At 41.0% G+C, this 15481-nt stretch overlaps 1 protein-coding gene across 4 annotated transcripts in view; it reads right to left on the bottom strand.

Moving 5' to 3' along the window:
• The window catches only part of LOC130928389 (phospholipid-transporting ATPase ABCA1-like), a 125968-nt gene that overhangs the window by 58985 nt on the left and 51502 nt on the right, over positions 1–15481 (bottom strand). For 3 of the 4 annotated variants that reach the window (XM_057854949.1, XM_057854951.1, XM_057854952.1), the window contains 2 exons: positions 2278–2500; positions 666–887 (listed from right to left, as the gene is read on the bottom strand). In XM_057854949.1, the coding sequence (XP_057710932.1) occupies positions 666–887; positions 2278–2500 (445 nt within the window). Of the gene's footprint in view, positions 1–665; positions 888–2277; positions 2501–5571; positions 5795–15481 lie in introns of all 4 variants that reach the window. The other variant, XM_057854950.1, reaches the window with a different exon arrangement.

Raw genomic sequence — 15481 nt, 5'->3', positions numbered from 1 at the left:
GCACATTGACATTCAACTGGCACCCAGGTCAGGCTATGCCGTTGACAGCTATGAGCGTCCAAATTTCCCATTCATTTTAAATGGCAGAAAAACATGTGTGGCTGTTATTTTTGGCAATCCACTTACCATTAAAGCGCACTGACATTCAACTGGCAACCAAGTCAATGCGCTGTAATACTCCACCCCCCCCCCCCCCCAAAAAAAAAACAAAAACAAAATGCAACAAACCAAAATCCATTTCGTCACATGGCAAAATTCATTTTGCCACATGTCAAATACCACTTTTGGTTCTCTGGCCTCCTGCAATAAAGTCATAGGTTGCCTCAATGGATGAAGGATGAAAACGACACCAAGTTCCAATAGGACATATTACTGGCCGTCATCATTGATTGTTGCCCTTCATGTGACTTATGAGAAAAAATGGCCAGACGAGTTGGTAAAAGTGTCATGGACCAGATCGGAACACGTCTTTTGGAATTGGGTAAGTCGTGCGTCTTTGCCTACGGAAAGGACAAACGATTGTAGCGTGTCGTAAAGGTCACAGAAGAAAGGCTGAAAGTTGATCAATGTCCTTCTGCGTTCAAAAAATTTTGCTCGCTCTGTCAAACACACGTACTTTTTATTGCTCTTTCCACGAGGAAGAAGCAACGCCTCTCAAGTCTTACCACGGCGACCTTGGTCCCGAAACCTAGGACGTCCCTCCAGGCGTAGCAGAGGAGGTGCGGAAGGTAGAGGACAAAGTAGATGAGGCCGCCGCACGCCGCCGCCAAGTTGGCCTTGGAGAAGAAGACGCTGATGAAGAAGCACTGGGTGACGGTGGCCAGGCAGAAGACCAGCAGGAAGACAAAGATGAGCGAGGGGTCGCTGTACTGTAGGACTTTGCCGTACTGGGGCACAAAGAAAGAGGAAAAAAACAGTGACTGTGAAGAAGACATTTTCATTTGTATAGGTGGTTTGGAGGACCCCGAAACCTGATTATTTTTTTCATTTTGAACTGACAAACACTTCAAAATGGCAGATGAAAATTTGCAAAAATTGACAGCGATAGAGATCAAAATCCATTTCCACTGGGGAAATTGTGTGATGGTAGCTTTGCTATGATGGTTGGTATATTGGTTCACATCCAGTTCATATCAGGTCATTTCATAAGACCGGAATTCTCGTGCGATGCAGGGAATCTTTCGAATGACCCCCAAAAATGACCGTTTGCAGGATAACGCGGATTTTTTGAAAATGTATCGAATCCTACAATTTTAAACCCAATTCACATAAATCATAAACCATAAATTTGAGGAACTTAAGTGGCATAAAAATTGTATACAGAGCTTGCCAAAAATCTACAGTTCTCCCAAAATTCGCCAAAAACTTTCCAATTTGTTTCTAATGGGATGCCATCGTCATGTACAGTGCTTGCCAAAAGTATTGGCACCCCTGCAATTCTGTCAGATAATGCTCAATTTCGCTCAGAAAATGATTGCAATTACAAATGCTTTGGTGGTAATATCTTAATTTTTTTTGCTTGGACTAAAAAAAGAAAAAAAAAAAAACCCACACACAAAAGAGAAATTAAATCATTATCATATTTCACCAAACTCCAAAAATGGGCTGGACAAAAGTAATAGCACCCTTTAAAAATCATGTGATGCTTCTCTAATTTGTGTAAATAACAACACCTGTTACCTACCTGTGGCACATAACAGGTGGTGACAATAACTAAATGACACTTACAGCCAGTTAAAATGGATTAAAGTTGACTCCACCTCTGTCCTGTGTCCTTGTGTGTACCACATTGAGCATGGAGAAAAGAAAGAAGACCAAAGAACCGTCTGAGGACTTGAGAAGCAAAATTGTGAGGAAGCGTGGGCAATCTCAAGTCCATCTCCAAAGACCTGAATGTTCCAGCTTTGTACATCCTTGCCAATGACGGCCATGTATGTCGACACCATGTATCTCTATTCTATAGATGCCAATGTACTTGGATTCCATTGACAGCTATGTAGATCCTTGCCAATGACGGCCATGTATGTCAATTCTATTGAGGCCAATCTACTTGGATTCCGTTGACGCATATGTAAGTTGATGCCATTGATGGCTAAGTACGTCAAAATATCAATAGTAAATGACCTGATGTCAACAGCAAGTGACCTGAAATCAGCAGGACGTGGTTTAACTGCGAAAGCAAAGCTACCACCACAATTTTTCCAGAATTTTTTATTTTGACTCTCCTAAATAAGGCGCAGGGTCCTCCTTGAATCATTGGTCAATCAACGGAATCACCTTGAGGATAAGCGCAAGGAGAAGCGAGCTGATAGCCAAGGACAGCGCGCTGGACACGGCCCAACTCAGCCAATAGATGGCGCCTGTCAGACCCGCGATCCTCATCGTCTCTGTAAGCCTGGCTTCCTTCTCGGCGACAATACTCTTAACGATCGCGGCCACCGAGTAGATCCAGGCTAGCGTCATGTATAGGGGAAGCGAACGCACCAGAGCTCGCAGGAACCTGAAGAGGGGCCACACCGAGACCAGACGGTTTGCTACTTTGGAAATTTCCCAAAACGGACTTTGTAGTCCAGCCCTGTGATAACTACCGTTCAATTCGCCATTATTATTAATGTGCTGAATCAGGCTATGAAATGCTCATTTAGTGCTCGTCATTTAAATACACATCGCTCCTCCAAGGCTAAGTAGATTTATTGTTATTAATGTTTACACATTGCCGGTGGCTCGCAAACACATTAGGTTGACGGGGGGTTGCGTTACGTGCAGCTGTTCAAATACCCGTTTTTATTTACCACACACATTTCACAATTATCCCGCAAAATCATTGATTAAGACGAGATGAAATTAAATGAGTATTTCACTGGTAATCCCTCTGAATTGGATTGGACGTCGCGGGCTAGTTCTGAGTTTTAAAACTGGCTTTTGGATGAGTTTTATTTTGTAGAACAAACTCAGACAAAAAGCTTGTAAAAATAATTAATTAGTTCAAAAGTGCAACTCCTTGGCATTCAGAAACACTAGAAGAAATGAATAAACAACATTGTGGTTGTCAGTAAATGTTAATTTTATACAGAAAGTGCAGGGAAATAAATAGAATCACTCCATTCTGAAGAAAAAAAAAATGGAATCACTCCATTTTGGGTAGAAAATACACACACACCCGGTCAATTTCCTTTCCTTAATTGGGTCCGTCTCAGATTAGATCTGCTCGTTAGTCAGCAGTTAAAAACAGTGCAGTTATTGGAGGGCTGCTGGACCAAGTGGATTCACAAGAATCAAGAGGTCTCTTGAGACCAAGGAGAGGATTATCAAACCTCTTGAAGAAGGTAACGCTACACATATGGTTGCCGAAGATGTGGGCTGTTCATAGTCAGCTGGACCAAGTACAAACAGCTTGGCAAGGTTGTTAAAGTTAAGTGTACTGGTAGACCGCGGAAGACATCCAAACGTCATGGCAAACAACTAAAGCCCATATGTCTTGAAAACAGAAGACGTACAACAAGACAAATGAAGAAATGGGAGGAAGCTAGAGTCAAGGTATGTGACAGAACTGGGCAAAATTGCCTAAAGGAAATGGGATTTTCATACAGGAAAGCTAAAAGGAAACCATCATTGACACTTAAACAGAAAAGAACAAGATTGCAATGGGCTAAGGAGAGAACATCATGGACTGTGAATGACTGGATGAAAGTTATTTTTAATGATGAGTCAAGAATCTGCATTGGACAAGGTGACGATGCTGGAACGTTTGTTCGGTGCCGTTCCAGTGAGATTTACAAAGATGACTCCCTGAAGAAAACATCAAAATTCCCTCAGTCCTTGATGATATGGGGCTGCATGTTAGGCAAAGGCACTGTGGTAAAATCTTCAATAACTGCACAAGTTTACATTGAAATTTTAGACAGCTTTCTTATCCCTTCAATCAAAAATATGTCATTTCACAAGATGACAATGCATCATGCCACAGTGCTAAAACTGTTAACTGGGTCCCATAGTTACACGCCTGGGTCCCATAGCTAGAAGGGAATCTCACCAGATAACACACCTGGGTCCCATAGTTACACGCCTGGGTCCCATAGCTAGACGGGAATCTCACGAGATAACCATTTGTTGCATCTGTTGCAGTTCCATGTGAAAAGCCCTTTTCCAAGGGGGCTGAACCAAAAGTAGCTTTAATGTTTGTCATTGGGCAGGGCCGCGCTGCTCGGAGACTGAGGTTGGCCTCTCCGCCTCCGCGGCGCGCGTCCCTACAAAAACCGGACATTTCCGGGCGACCCGGGAAGTCCGCCAGCGGGTCACGTACGGATCGCCTGGCTTTGTTCCTTCGCCGCCTTAGCGGAGTGTGCTGGCTCCCCGCTCATTTGTCACGGTAAGCGATTTTCATCGCTAAGGGACATTTCGTTTTGCTGTAACGGTAACGCTGGGATTCTGGGGTGGACAAACTCAAATCTAGTGTCATCGTTGACATTTGTTGATACTTGTTTGCTTGCTCTTGTGGGATTGTAATCAATAAATCTCATTTATTCTGCATTTTCTAATCAATAAACATTGTCTATTTTGCAAAAGTGTGCCTGTTACTGATTCACCCCGAACTTGGAAATTTCGGAAAACAGTACTCCTTGGAGACTCATCCACCCAGATCTCAACCCTATTGAAAACCTGTGGTGGAAATTGAAAAAAATTGTCCACAACAAGGATTCAAGGATGATATGGCAACTGCAATCAAAGAGAGTTGACACCAAATTGATGAAGAATACTCATCAAGTCCATGCCTCAGAGACTGCAAGCTGTCATAAAAGCCAGAGGTGGTTTGGAGTGCAACTAAATACTAGAGATGTGTTTTGATTGTTATTTCTTTGTTTGTTTCTCATGATTCCATATATTTTTCCTTGTACTTGCTCGATAAAAATAACATTTACTGACCACCACAATGTTTTATATTCATTTCTTTTAGTGTTTCTGAATGCCAAGGAGTTGTACTTTTGAAGTAATTCATTATTTTTTCAAGCTTTTTAATCCGAGTTTGTTCTATATGATAAAATGTCTGAGTGCTCGTCCGAGACTGGTGATTCCATACTTTTTGCTAGGGGTTGTAATCCGGATAAAATCATCCATGTAAACATACCGAGTGACAAAATGTTGCGCTTTCTTTCAACCGAACATTGTTGTCGTTTTTCCTGACTAAACGACTGGGCAACTGTTTTTCCGTAGTAAGACCGCACGTTGAAATAGCCGCTCGCGACCCGCCGGCCTTCGGATAATCAAATCTAATTGCAATCACGGACACACGCGGTGCCCATTATCCACCTCTCTAATTGCATAACAGGAAGCCTGTTTGAAAGCAAAGATGACGCAACAGCGGGAAATAACAAACCCTGCTGCAGAGATCTTCATTTGAATAAATGACAGTTTGGAGAGAAAGATCATCGAGGGGAAAATTGTATCATAGGGAATGATTTGACCCACCGTGCTCGAGTGATTGTTGATTAGCAAGTGCCCGGAAACACCAGATCGGACGGGCGGGCGGGCGGTCGTCGGGTTAATCGGAATCCGATCCCGCTTTTCACTGACCTTGACCATGACGCTAAGTAGAGCGCACGGAACGGCGAGCAGGACCGTGTTCTCGGCGAACCTGGCCAGCCAGAGGGCGCTGTCGCGTACGCCCAGCGTGCGCAGAACCTCCTTTAGCCGCAGTTCTTTCTCCAGAACCAGACCTTTGATGGTCATGCACGTGGTGTACATGAAGGCCAGGACCAGGAACATGGGGAGGATTCCTCCGATGGCTCGGACAAAGCTGAAGAGATATTTTTATCGCGAGTGTGCATGGATAAATTGAAAGATTGAGTGAGCGCGGGTCCAAAAACGTGAAACTGCGCAGTAATAAAAAGGTCAAAAATACTGAAAATACTACACTAAAGAAATAAGAGATTGTATTTGCCGACTCTAATGGTGGATCAGTTGATACAAATCCCTTTTGTATCCAGATAAAGATTTGGACCCTAATCAACATATGGCGGAAAACACAGACAAGGCTGATAAAAGCAGTTTCTGCTCTTTCACCTCTCTTTAAAATAAACTTCTGTATTTTAAGCCAAAACAACTGTTGTATTTGATAGAACAACATGTCTATATGCTGCCACAGCAGATTCATGGCGCATAAAGTCCCCGAACTATTTCTAATTTGCTCGTTTTACCCTGGAAACCCCTGTTTACAGACGTTGCGCAACCGCTTTTGTTTTAACCTAGCCATAAAAAGGTAATCGTATTTATTATTCAAAATGTCATTTTTAGCTTAGAATCATTAATTGATGTATAATATTTAGTTTAAAAAAGAAAAACTTAAAAAAAAATTATTCACTCGCATATTTTAAACTTTTAAACAAATTAAGTCACAATGAAAAAATTGGCGTCTGTAAAAGTCACGTATATCTACCTCATAACAATTCCAAATCGTATTTTTTCATTACTGTCGCATTTTCCCCAATAGTTTAGATGATAATCGATCCATACAAAGACTAATTGAAAAAAAAAAACACGTTCGAAAACGAAAATCTCGACCACTCCTTGATGTCTGCTATTTCTGCATCGCAAACCGTGTTATATGACCATGTTTCAACCATAAAATCCCCCCAAAAATCCGGCTGTGGCCATTCACAGCTGCGTCTTGACACTCGGTGATGCATGCCACATGGAGTTTTTGGATCGAAAAGAGGTAAGTACGTGATAATATCTCGTTAAAATCGTGGCGTCTTTCATTATGCTCTTGCGTGCTCTCACCTCCAGTTAGCGTTTTGCTGTTTAATTATTATTTTTTTTTTAATGCCTTCCTGTTCAAAATTTTTCTTCCCCCAGAAAATTGAGACTTTAAGCTTCCCAATGATGTATCACACATGCATATCGGACAATTTTGAAATTTGGCCAAATTTGGGGTCTCAGAGCGGAACTTCAAGTCACCTGAGTGTTTTCCGCCATATCTTTTATGAGCATCGAGGTACTCATTAGTCATTCCCATTCACACTCGCAAAACCGCAAGGTTGGATTGCTCAAATTAGCATCTTGAGTGTTCGCGGGGCAGAGCTGCCTTGACTTTGTTGGACAGTGGACCGCTCAGGCAGGCAATCAGGCGGACAACCATTTTACATATCTAAAAGATGCAGTTTGTCTACAGTACAAGGGATGGTGTAATAAAAAACATTTTTTATGTGGTGACATATGACACGTCGCCCTTTTCCCGTGGCTATGTGATGGAGATTTTTGCCGTAGCAATTTTTCCTTCTGCACCTTCTTTGCGCCCACATGAGAGTGAGCCAATTCCTTTGCAAGACCCACCAAGAAGTCCACCAGTCTCTCTTAGGGGCCGTTTACATGGTGACTCTCCGAGAATACGAAAAATTTCAAATTTGCGTCTCCATTTGAACAATGTCACAATTCCGCATGAAAACGATGTAGTATTCATGCCAGGCCCTAGGGGGCAGTGCAGATTTACAGGGCGACAGAGAATGATGCACTTTGACCCCACCAAGCTCCCTCAGCCCGGAAAAAAATATGCCCGTCCACTCGAAGCAATGGCATTTTTCTTTTGTTCAAAAAGGCACAAAAATTGAAACATTCAACATATTTGATTAAAAAACATTTTAAAACAGTAAATTAAAGCAGACATTCTGCCATATTTGCTGTTTTTAATGTTTAGTAGCACCGCTGCGCACACCCAATGTGACATGTATGAGTGCTGACGTTAACGGCGCGGTCTCACGCCGCGGAAGCCTTTGATATGCAGGCTAAGGAAGCATCCCTCAATCCCCCGCGATTGGATTCTTCCACTTTGGAGGCAGGATTCAGAATTTTTCGTCTTCACCGACACCATATGCACGCGAGGCGAGTCCGCTACTCAGTCATTGCGTCTTTGTATCGCCATGTAAACTGCCCCTTATATTCAAGATGCTAATTGCAGTAATACAGAGCAAAACCCCACCTTCACACCTAGGTAGCGACTCCACAGGAGTGTGTAGAGGGGTGGTCTGCTTGGTTGCTTCTTTGAGTGGTCTATTGTTTGACAAAGCCCAGTAGTCATTTTGGTATTGGGTTAATTTGACGCCTCTCTGGTATTATAGCCAAAAAAAACAGGACTTCCAGTGTTATTATCGGCAGATACTCAAGGTTATTCAGTCAGCGCTGAAACAGAGAAGAAGAAATCGCTCGGCACGTAATAATACCATAGTTGTTATTTACGAGAGAAATTGGACAGACTTGATCTAACCTTCATAAAGCCAATTAAAGCCTTTGGCGAGTTAGCGGATGTTAGCCGTCTGCGAGTGACTCAATGCTGTTACAACACAATAAGGCCGTTCATAATGCCAGCAAAATGCCATGTCAATATACTCGGCTCCTGCCAATATAACAAAGTGCTCCCTTCTCTTTATTGGACAGTGACGGAGACGTCCAAGCTATTCCGATAAATGCCATCTACTTTAGTAGCCTGCTAAAACGTCACTGTTTGATCACGACAAGAGTGTAACAGATTAATACCTCTACGGCACGGGCCTCAATAACTTAGCAGCAGGTGGTGCTAGGACACCGGTGTCAGACAGGCGGCCCTGGGGACAGATCACTTTGCGATGCCCGTGACAGTAAATCACGTCTACCGGCTTCTTCTCTCTCTCGCTAAAGTACAACTTAGAGAAACTTTCTGTTCTGTCAATCAATTAGGGGTGGAACGGTACAAGTCACGGTTTGGTACGTACCTCGGTAATGGAGTCACGGTTTGGTACAACAAACAGTATTTGAAAAAAACAGAAAACAGAGAAATTAGCTGCTATTGCATCGGCATCATAGTTTGCATTATTTATGTAAAATAAACGCTAACTGCACTTTTTTAAAAACAGGAATTGAGACTTTCACGTCCATATCTATAAAGAATTCTGGGACTTAAGCATTTATTCACATGAATTTTCACCAGAAAAGCTCCGTTTACATCAGGCGGCTGCTAGCTACAGTCACTAACAGACTAGCATTTTACTTCGACATATATACGTAAAATAAACGCTAACTGAACGTTTTTATTTTTTACTTTTAACCAAGAATCGAGACTGTTTTGCGTCTATATAAAGAATTTGAGGATTTAAGCATTTATTCACAAGAATTTTCACCGGAAAAGCTCCGTTTACATCAGGCCGCCGCTAGCTACATTCACTTACAGACTAGCATTGTACTTTCACACATTTACGTAAAAGAAACGCTAACTGCAGTTTTTATTTATTTTTTGCTTTTAACCCAGAATCGAGACTGTTATATGTCCATACCTATAAAGAATTCGGGGATTTAAGCATTTATTCACAAGAATTTTCACCGGAAAAGCTCCGTTTACATCAGTCGGCTGCTAGCTACATTCACTAGCAGACTAGAATTGTACTTCGACATATTTACGTAAAATAAACGCTAACTGCACAGGTTTTTTTTTGCTTTTAACTCAGAATCAAGACAGTTTTACATCCATATCTATAAGGAATTTGGGGATTTAAGCATTTATTCACAAGAATTTTCACCGGAAAAGCTCTGTTTACATCAGTCGGCCGCTAGCTACATCCACTAACACAAGCATTTTACTTCGACATATTTACGTAAAAGAAATGCGAACCGCAGTTTTTTTTTGTTTTTTTTTTTGCTTTTAACCAAGAATTGAGACTCTTTTATGTCCATAATCTATGTAGTATTTAGGGATTTAAACATTTATTCACAAGAATTTTCACCAGAAAAGCTCCGTTTACATCAGTCGGCTGCTAGCTACATTCACTAACAGACTAGCATTGTACTTCGACATATTTACGTAAAATAAACACTAACTACACGTTTAAAAAAAATTTTTTTTTTTATGCTTTTAAATCAAGAATCGAGCCTGCTATGTGTCTATATCTATAAAGAATTTGGGGATTCAAGCATTTATTCACAAGAATTTTCACCGGAAAAGCTCCATTCAAATCAGGCGGCTGCTAGCTACATTCACTAACAGACTAGCATTTTACTTTGACTATTTACGTAAAATAAACGCTAACTGCACGTTTTTTTGTTTGTTTTTTTTTCTTTTAACCAAGAATCAAGACCGTTTTGCGTCTATATCTATAAAGAATTCGGGGATTAAAGCATTTATTCACAAGAATTTTCACCGGAAAAGCTGTTTACATCAGGCAGCCGCTAGCTGCATTCACTTACAGACAAGCATTGTACTTCGACATATTTATGTAAAATTAATTTTTAAACTTAAAAAAATGTTTTGCTTTTAACCAAGAATCCAGGCAGTTTTACACCGATATCTATAAAGAATTCAGAGATTAAAGAATTTTCAACAAAAAAAGCTCTTTGTTTTCCACTAGGTCAACCTCACCAACAATGCAGGCCCCCTATTTATCGGCCCCGCGCCCCGTGTGCCTCAATACATGATGAAGTCTGTGGCTAAAACTAAAAGGTAGCGGTTATTAAAATAGATAAATAGAAAATATCGAATTTGTGTTTTTATTTTTCGAACATTCTTTAAACAACACACCCTTATGTAGGGATCGACTGAGGTAACAGTTAAAGGCAGATAGCACTTGCCAGCTTGGTGATTACCAGTGAACATAAGATTTATTTATATATTGGCTATAATAAAATAAAAATTACACTTCTTATAAAAAGGAATGTTTTATTTGAAACTGTTTTGAGTTCACATTTTGTGCTATTTTTACCATCCATAATTTTTTCTCATTTGCCAAAATATGACAAAAACCTGCCCCAGAAATGACCCTAGGGACAGCAAAGTATCCCCAGGCAATTTCCCCAGAAACTGCATTTTGTAGTTTTACCGATTACCTCTTTCACCGGAGATAACCAAAGTGCACGATCTCCCGCCGACTTCCCATTGAGCCAACGTGAAGCTGGTCCTGTGATGATGCCGTGGTATAAACGTTGACCCCCGCGGGGCACGATAACACATAAACACATCCTTTATCGATGCCCCCCGCGCCACCGCACGCGGAAAAATCGCAGGCATCTCTCGTTCTGATCCCGAGGCCTCTAACATTCTTACATCTGCCACGACATGCCGCGCCTGCTGTATTAGATTCGTCTTTTTTACTGGATGATTAAAATCCACGCCGTGCATCCGTGTTTACATTTGGAGCGAGGCGTATTTGCCGAGCCAGCTTTTTTCCCCCCGCGCCCGAAAGGAATCCCTGTTTGGATTCCTCTGTCCGAACGACACCGGAATGCATTTGTCATTTCGGAATAACAAATGATGCCATGCTGCGAATCTAAATTACCCGCGGCTTGTTTGCCTCCCAGAGATGGCGAGCGGTTGGTGTATTTTCAGAATTCATCGAAAAATGAGTCTTACTGTATTCAAAGTATCCAAAACTAAGTTTATCACTAGTATCGTCATCAATGGCAGCCAATTGGTTCATGGATACAGTGGTATGAAAAAGTATCTGAACCTTTTGGAATTTCTCACATTTCTGCATCAAATAATCAAATGTGATGTGATCTTTGTCAAAATCACACAGATGAAAAAAGTCTGCTTTAACTAAAACTACCCAAACATTTATAAGTTTTCATATTTTAATGGGGATCGTATGCAAATAATGACAGAAGGGGAAAAATAAGTATAACTGCATCAGCAGTCAGCCAGGTGGACCACCAACAACTGGAGCAACAGGCCAGTACCTTTATGTGAAATTCGGGTTTGGGCTGCACAATTTCTAAGGCGGTGGAAACTTTGGGGCCAGAGAAGACGGGGGGGATGAAACTTGCAAAAGAATGGCTTTGTGTTATTTGTTGTCATCTCAGATGAAGTTAGACTGCTCGTTACTGTAAGTCCCACCTGTCGTTATGTGGGCAATTGCCCATGCTGTGCAGAGCATAGCCTAAATAATTGTAAATTGTTGTAATAGCATTTATACCATGGATATGATCTGAAATTGAGGCTTTTAAGTCCCACAACATGGCAAGTGGGCATTTGCGTGTTTTCAGCACCATTTTCTGCATATGTTCCGCGACCTGTGCCCGTCCCGTCATCCCTGCGCTGTCATATCTACTTTGTGTTCCTTATGATTTACAAATTAAGCACTGCTTTTAACTAGGGCTGTCAAAATTATCGCGTTAACGGGCGGTAATTAATTTTTTAAATTAATCACATTAAAATATTTGACGCAATTAACGCACATGCCCCGCACAAACTGATTAAAATGACAGTACAGTGTAATCTCCACGTGTTACTTGTGTTTTTGGGAGTTTTGTTGCCCTCTGCTGGCGCTTGGGTGCGACTGATTTTATGAGCATTGTGTAATTATTGACATCAACAATGGCGAGCTACAAGTTTATTTTTTGATTGAAAATTTGACAAATTTTATTATAACGAAAACATTAAGAGGTGTTTTAATATAAAATTTCAATAACTTGTAGTTCTTAAAAGATGAATGTTAGTACAAGTCTATCTATGGATCGCTTAACAGAATGTTAATGTTAATGCCATTTTGTTGGTTTATTGTTATAATAAACAAATACAGTACTTATGTACCGTATGTTGAATGTATATATCCGTCTCGTCTTCTCTTTCTATTCCAACAATGACTTACAGAAAAATATGGCATATGTTACAGATGGTTTGAATTGCAATTAATTTTTAAGCTGTGATTAACTCAGCCCTACTTTTAACCAAAGCACCAGCCAAGCAATTCATCAATTTAACAAAACATCAAAAAGCATTTAATCAATCTTAAAAGGGACAGAGAATCCTGTCAGTCCAAACCATCGATTTTGAACAAACCACAGGAAATTCCCTAATAGTTGACGGATGCTGAATTATTGATGAGACTCCTCAACATCCAAATCTGTTGGAGTACATAACGTGTTCCCCTCTAATCCCCTTTCATCATGCAAAGCGCCACGGAAAGAATCGTCCTTGCAACATAACGATCTCCATTAATGAAGGAAAAAGCTCAGAGATAATTACTGGTGAGATTTAACAACATCGTAGCCGTGAATATTCTCATCCACTGGGAAGGCCATTTTGAGAGATTAGAGATCTCATTTTGGAGTATTATGTGCTTTATGCTGCAGAGTTTTCAATAAAGCCATCTATAGCTGGTTTTTGATTTGCAGAGATGAAAAACGATGAGTGTTTAAAGTGCCTGTGACATGAAAAATCATGTTTTTTTTCATAATACACGCGGTATTTTATGCGATTACAGCGATTGCAAAGTAAACACTACAAACTTTAAATAAAGGACTACTTACGTTTGATCATGGACAGGCATGTAAAAAGCTCTCCTCATACACAATAGCTGCACAACAACTACAGCCGCCCTCTTCCACCGAGTGTCGCGGTTTACGACTTCGCCGTGTGGTAAAGCGTTATTTTGCCATATTCGTGTTAACCATTTGCCAGCTACACGTTCCTCCGACGTCGGCCGGTTTGTCCGGCGGTCACTGTCCAGCCGCTTCCCCGCAAACGAGCCCTCTGCCCTCAGCAGGGGAACGACGAGCTCTAACTTGTTCGCCGCCGGGCGCGTCGCCGATCGGCGAAGACGATCGACAACCCGGTCGTCATGTGAAATGATCCGGGCTAGTTATGTGTGATTTTCCGCTTCGAAGACTTTGAAACATCACTCTGTTCGGGTTAGCATGTAGGCTAGCTGTCACGCTTCTTGGTTTGTTTACATTCTCCGAAGCCGGGGAAGGGAAATGACATAAGCCTGACTTAGGTGGCATAAAATATCATTCGAGAGGTGCGACAGTAAAGGTGAAGTCGACAGTTTTGACCATTATGGAGTCATTTTGCCATGTCGTCCTGAATGAATGCATTTTTATTAGGGCTGTCAAACGATTAAAATTTTTATTCGAGTTAAATACAGCTTAATTAATCGCAATTCAAACCATCTATAAAATATGCCATATTTTTCTGTAAATTATTGTTGGAATGGAAAGATAAGACACAAGACGGATATATACATTCAACATACGGTACATAAGTACTGTATTTGTTTATTATAACAATAAATCAACAAGAAGTCATTAACATTATTAACATTCTCTTAAAGCGATCCATGGATAGAAAGACTTGTAGTTCTTAAAAGATAAATGTTAGTACAAGTTATAGAAATTTTATATTAAAACCTCTTAATGTTTTCGTTTTATTAAAATTTGTAAAATTTTCCAAAAAAAATAAACTAGTAGCTCGCCATTGTTGATGTCAATAATTACACAATGCTCATGGTGCTTAAACCCATAAAATCAGTTGGACCCAAGCGCCAGCAGAGGGCGCCAAACACCAAAAAACAAGTAACAAGCAAACCTTAAACTGTGCTGTCATTTTAATCTGTTTGACCGGGGCATGTGCGTTAATTGCGTCAAATATTTCAACATGATTAATTCAAAAAATTAATTACTGCCCGTTAACATGAAAATTTTGACAGCCCTAATTTTTATTATTTCATATTCCATTTAGAACAAGACTGTTATTTGTCAAGATCATGCCATTTATTTAGCTATGAGGGAAAAAATACTTGGATAAAAAGAACATCCTGTAAAAATATTGGCGTAGAGAGACTTAAACAATTACATTTTGCGGCTCTCTTCGTCACGTGTTCCTCATTCTGAATAATTTCCCCTCAATGGGCTGCATACTAAATCAGATGAAGTCGTGACTCCGCTGACGTCATCCACCTGTGGGGATGCTAGAGCCCTGTAATGGTAGGCGTGGCTAACCGGCAGAAAAAAGGACTAATTTCTTGTATTCTGCGCTTTGCTAAATTGTTGTATATAGTTGAAACATCTCAAAATATTATTCTAATTCACATATTAATGCTATTTAAGACTTTTTTTTTTTCCTCCTGTCGTACGCACTTCAACTCACTGTGTGACAATGACGGCCATAGACGTCGATTCATTTGAACCAGGAGGGCTGGCAGCGAATGAACATTTGTTCATTCGCTGCCAGCGCCTCAAGGTTCAAATGAATCGAACGTCTCCAAGCGATTAACTCCTTTAAACGAATGAAACGAATGGTTCGATGAAGATGCGCTGAAAAAGTTCATCAGACGACGTTCACCGTAAGTAAGAACGGGCGAAATCGATGACGTTCGACCCTCCGATATTCACGTCAAAGAAGTTTCCATTTACTTTTGCCCGGAGGTTTTTCACACGCACAACCGTAGCAAATCGGACATTCGCCGGTCGCCGCGTTCCCTCTTCCCGAGAGGAACGATTAATAATTACAGAAGATAAATGGGAGCCATAAAGCGGCGCAATCCCCTCAGTCCCACCACCATTTACTCCCTCGCCCGTACCGCCACGCGGGCAATCCGATAAATTATTAACCCTTGAAAATTGCTATTTCATTCATGAATAATTGAAAGAGGAATCAGACAAAGGAAGATGCGATGGGAAAGGACCGCGCTGGTAATTATTTTAACTGCGCAATCTCCAGTCAAACGGAAACCAAGAACCACCGGGC

The sequence above is a fragment of the Corythoichthys intestinalis genome, chromosome 13 (genome assembly GCF_030265065.1).
Source record: "Corythoichthys intestinalis isolate RoL2023-P3 chromosome 13, ASM3026506v1, whole genome shotgun sequence".
Classification (NCBI taxonomy): domain Eukaryota; kingdom Metazoa; phylum Chordata; class Actinopteri; order Syngnathiformes; family Syngnathidae; genus Corythoichthys; species Corythoichthys intestinalis.
The sequence above is the reverse complement of the archived record's forward strand: the minus strand, read 5'-3'. Positions and strand labels throughout refer to the sequence as shown.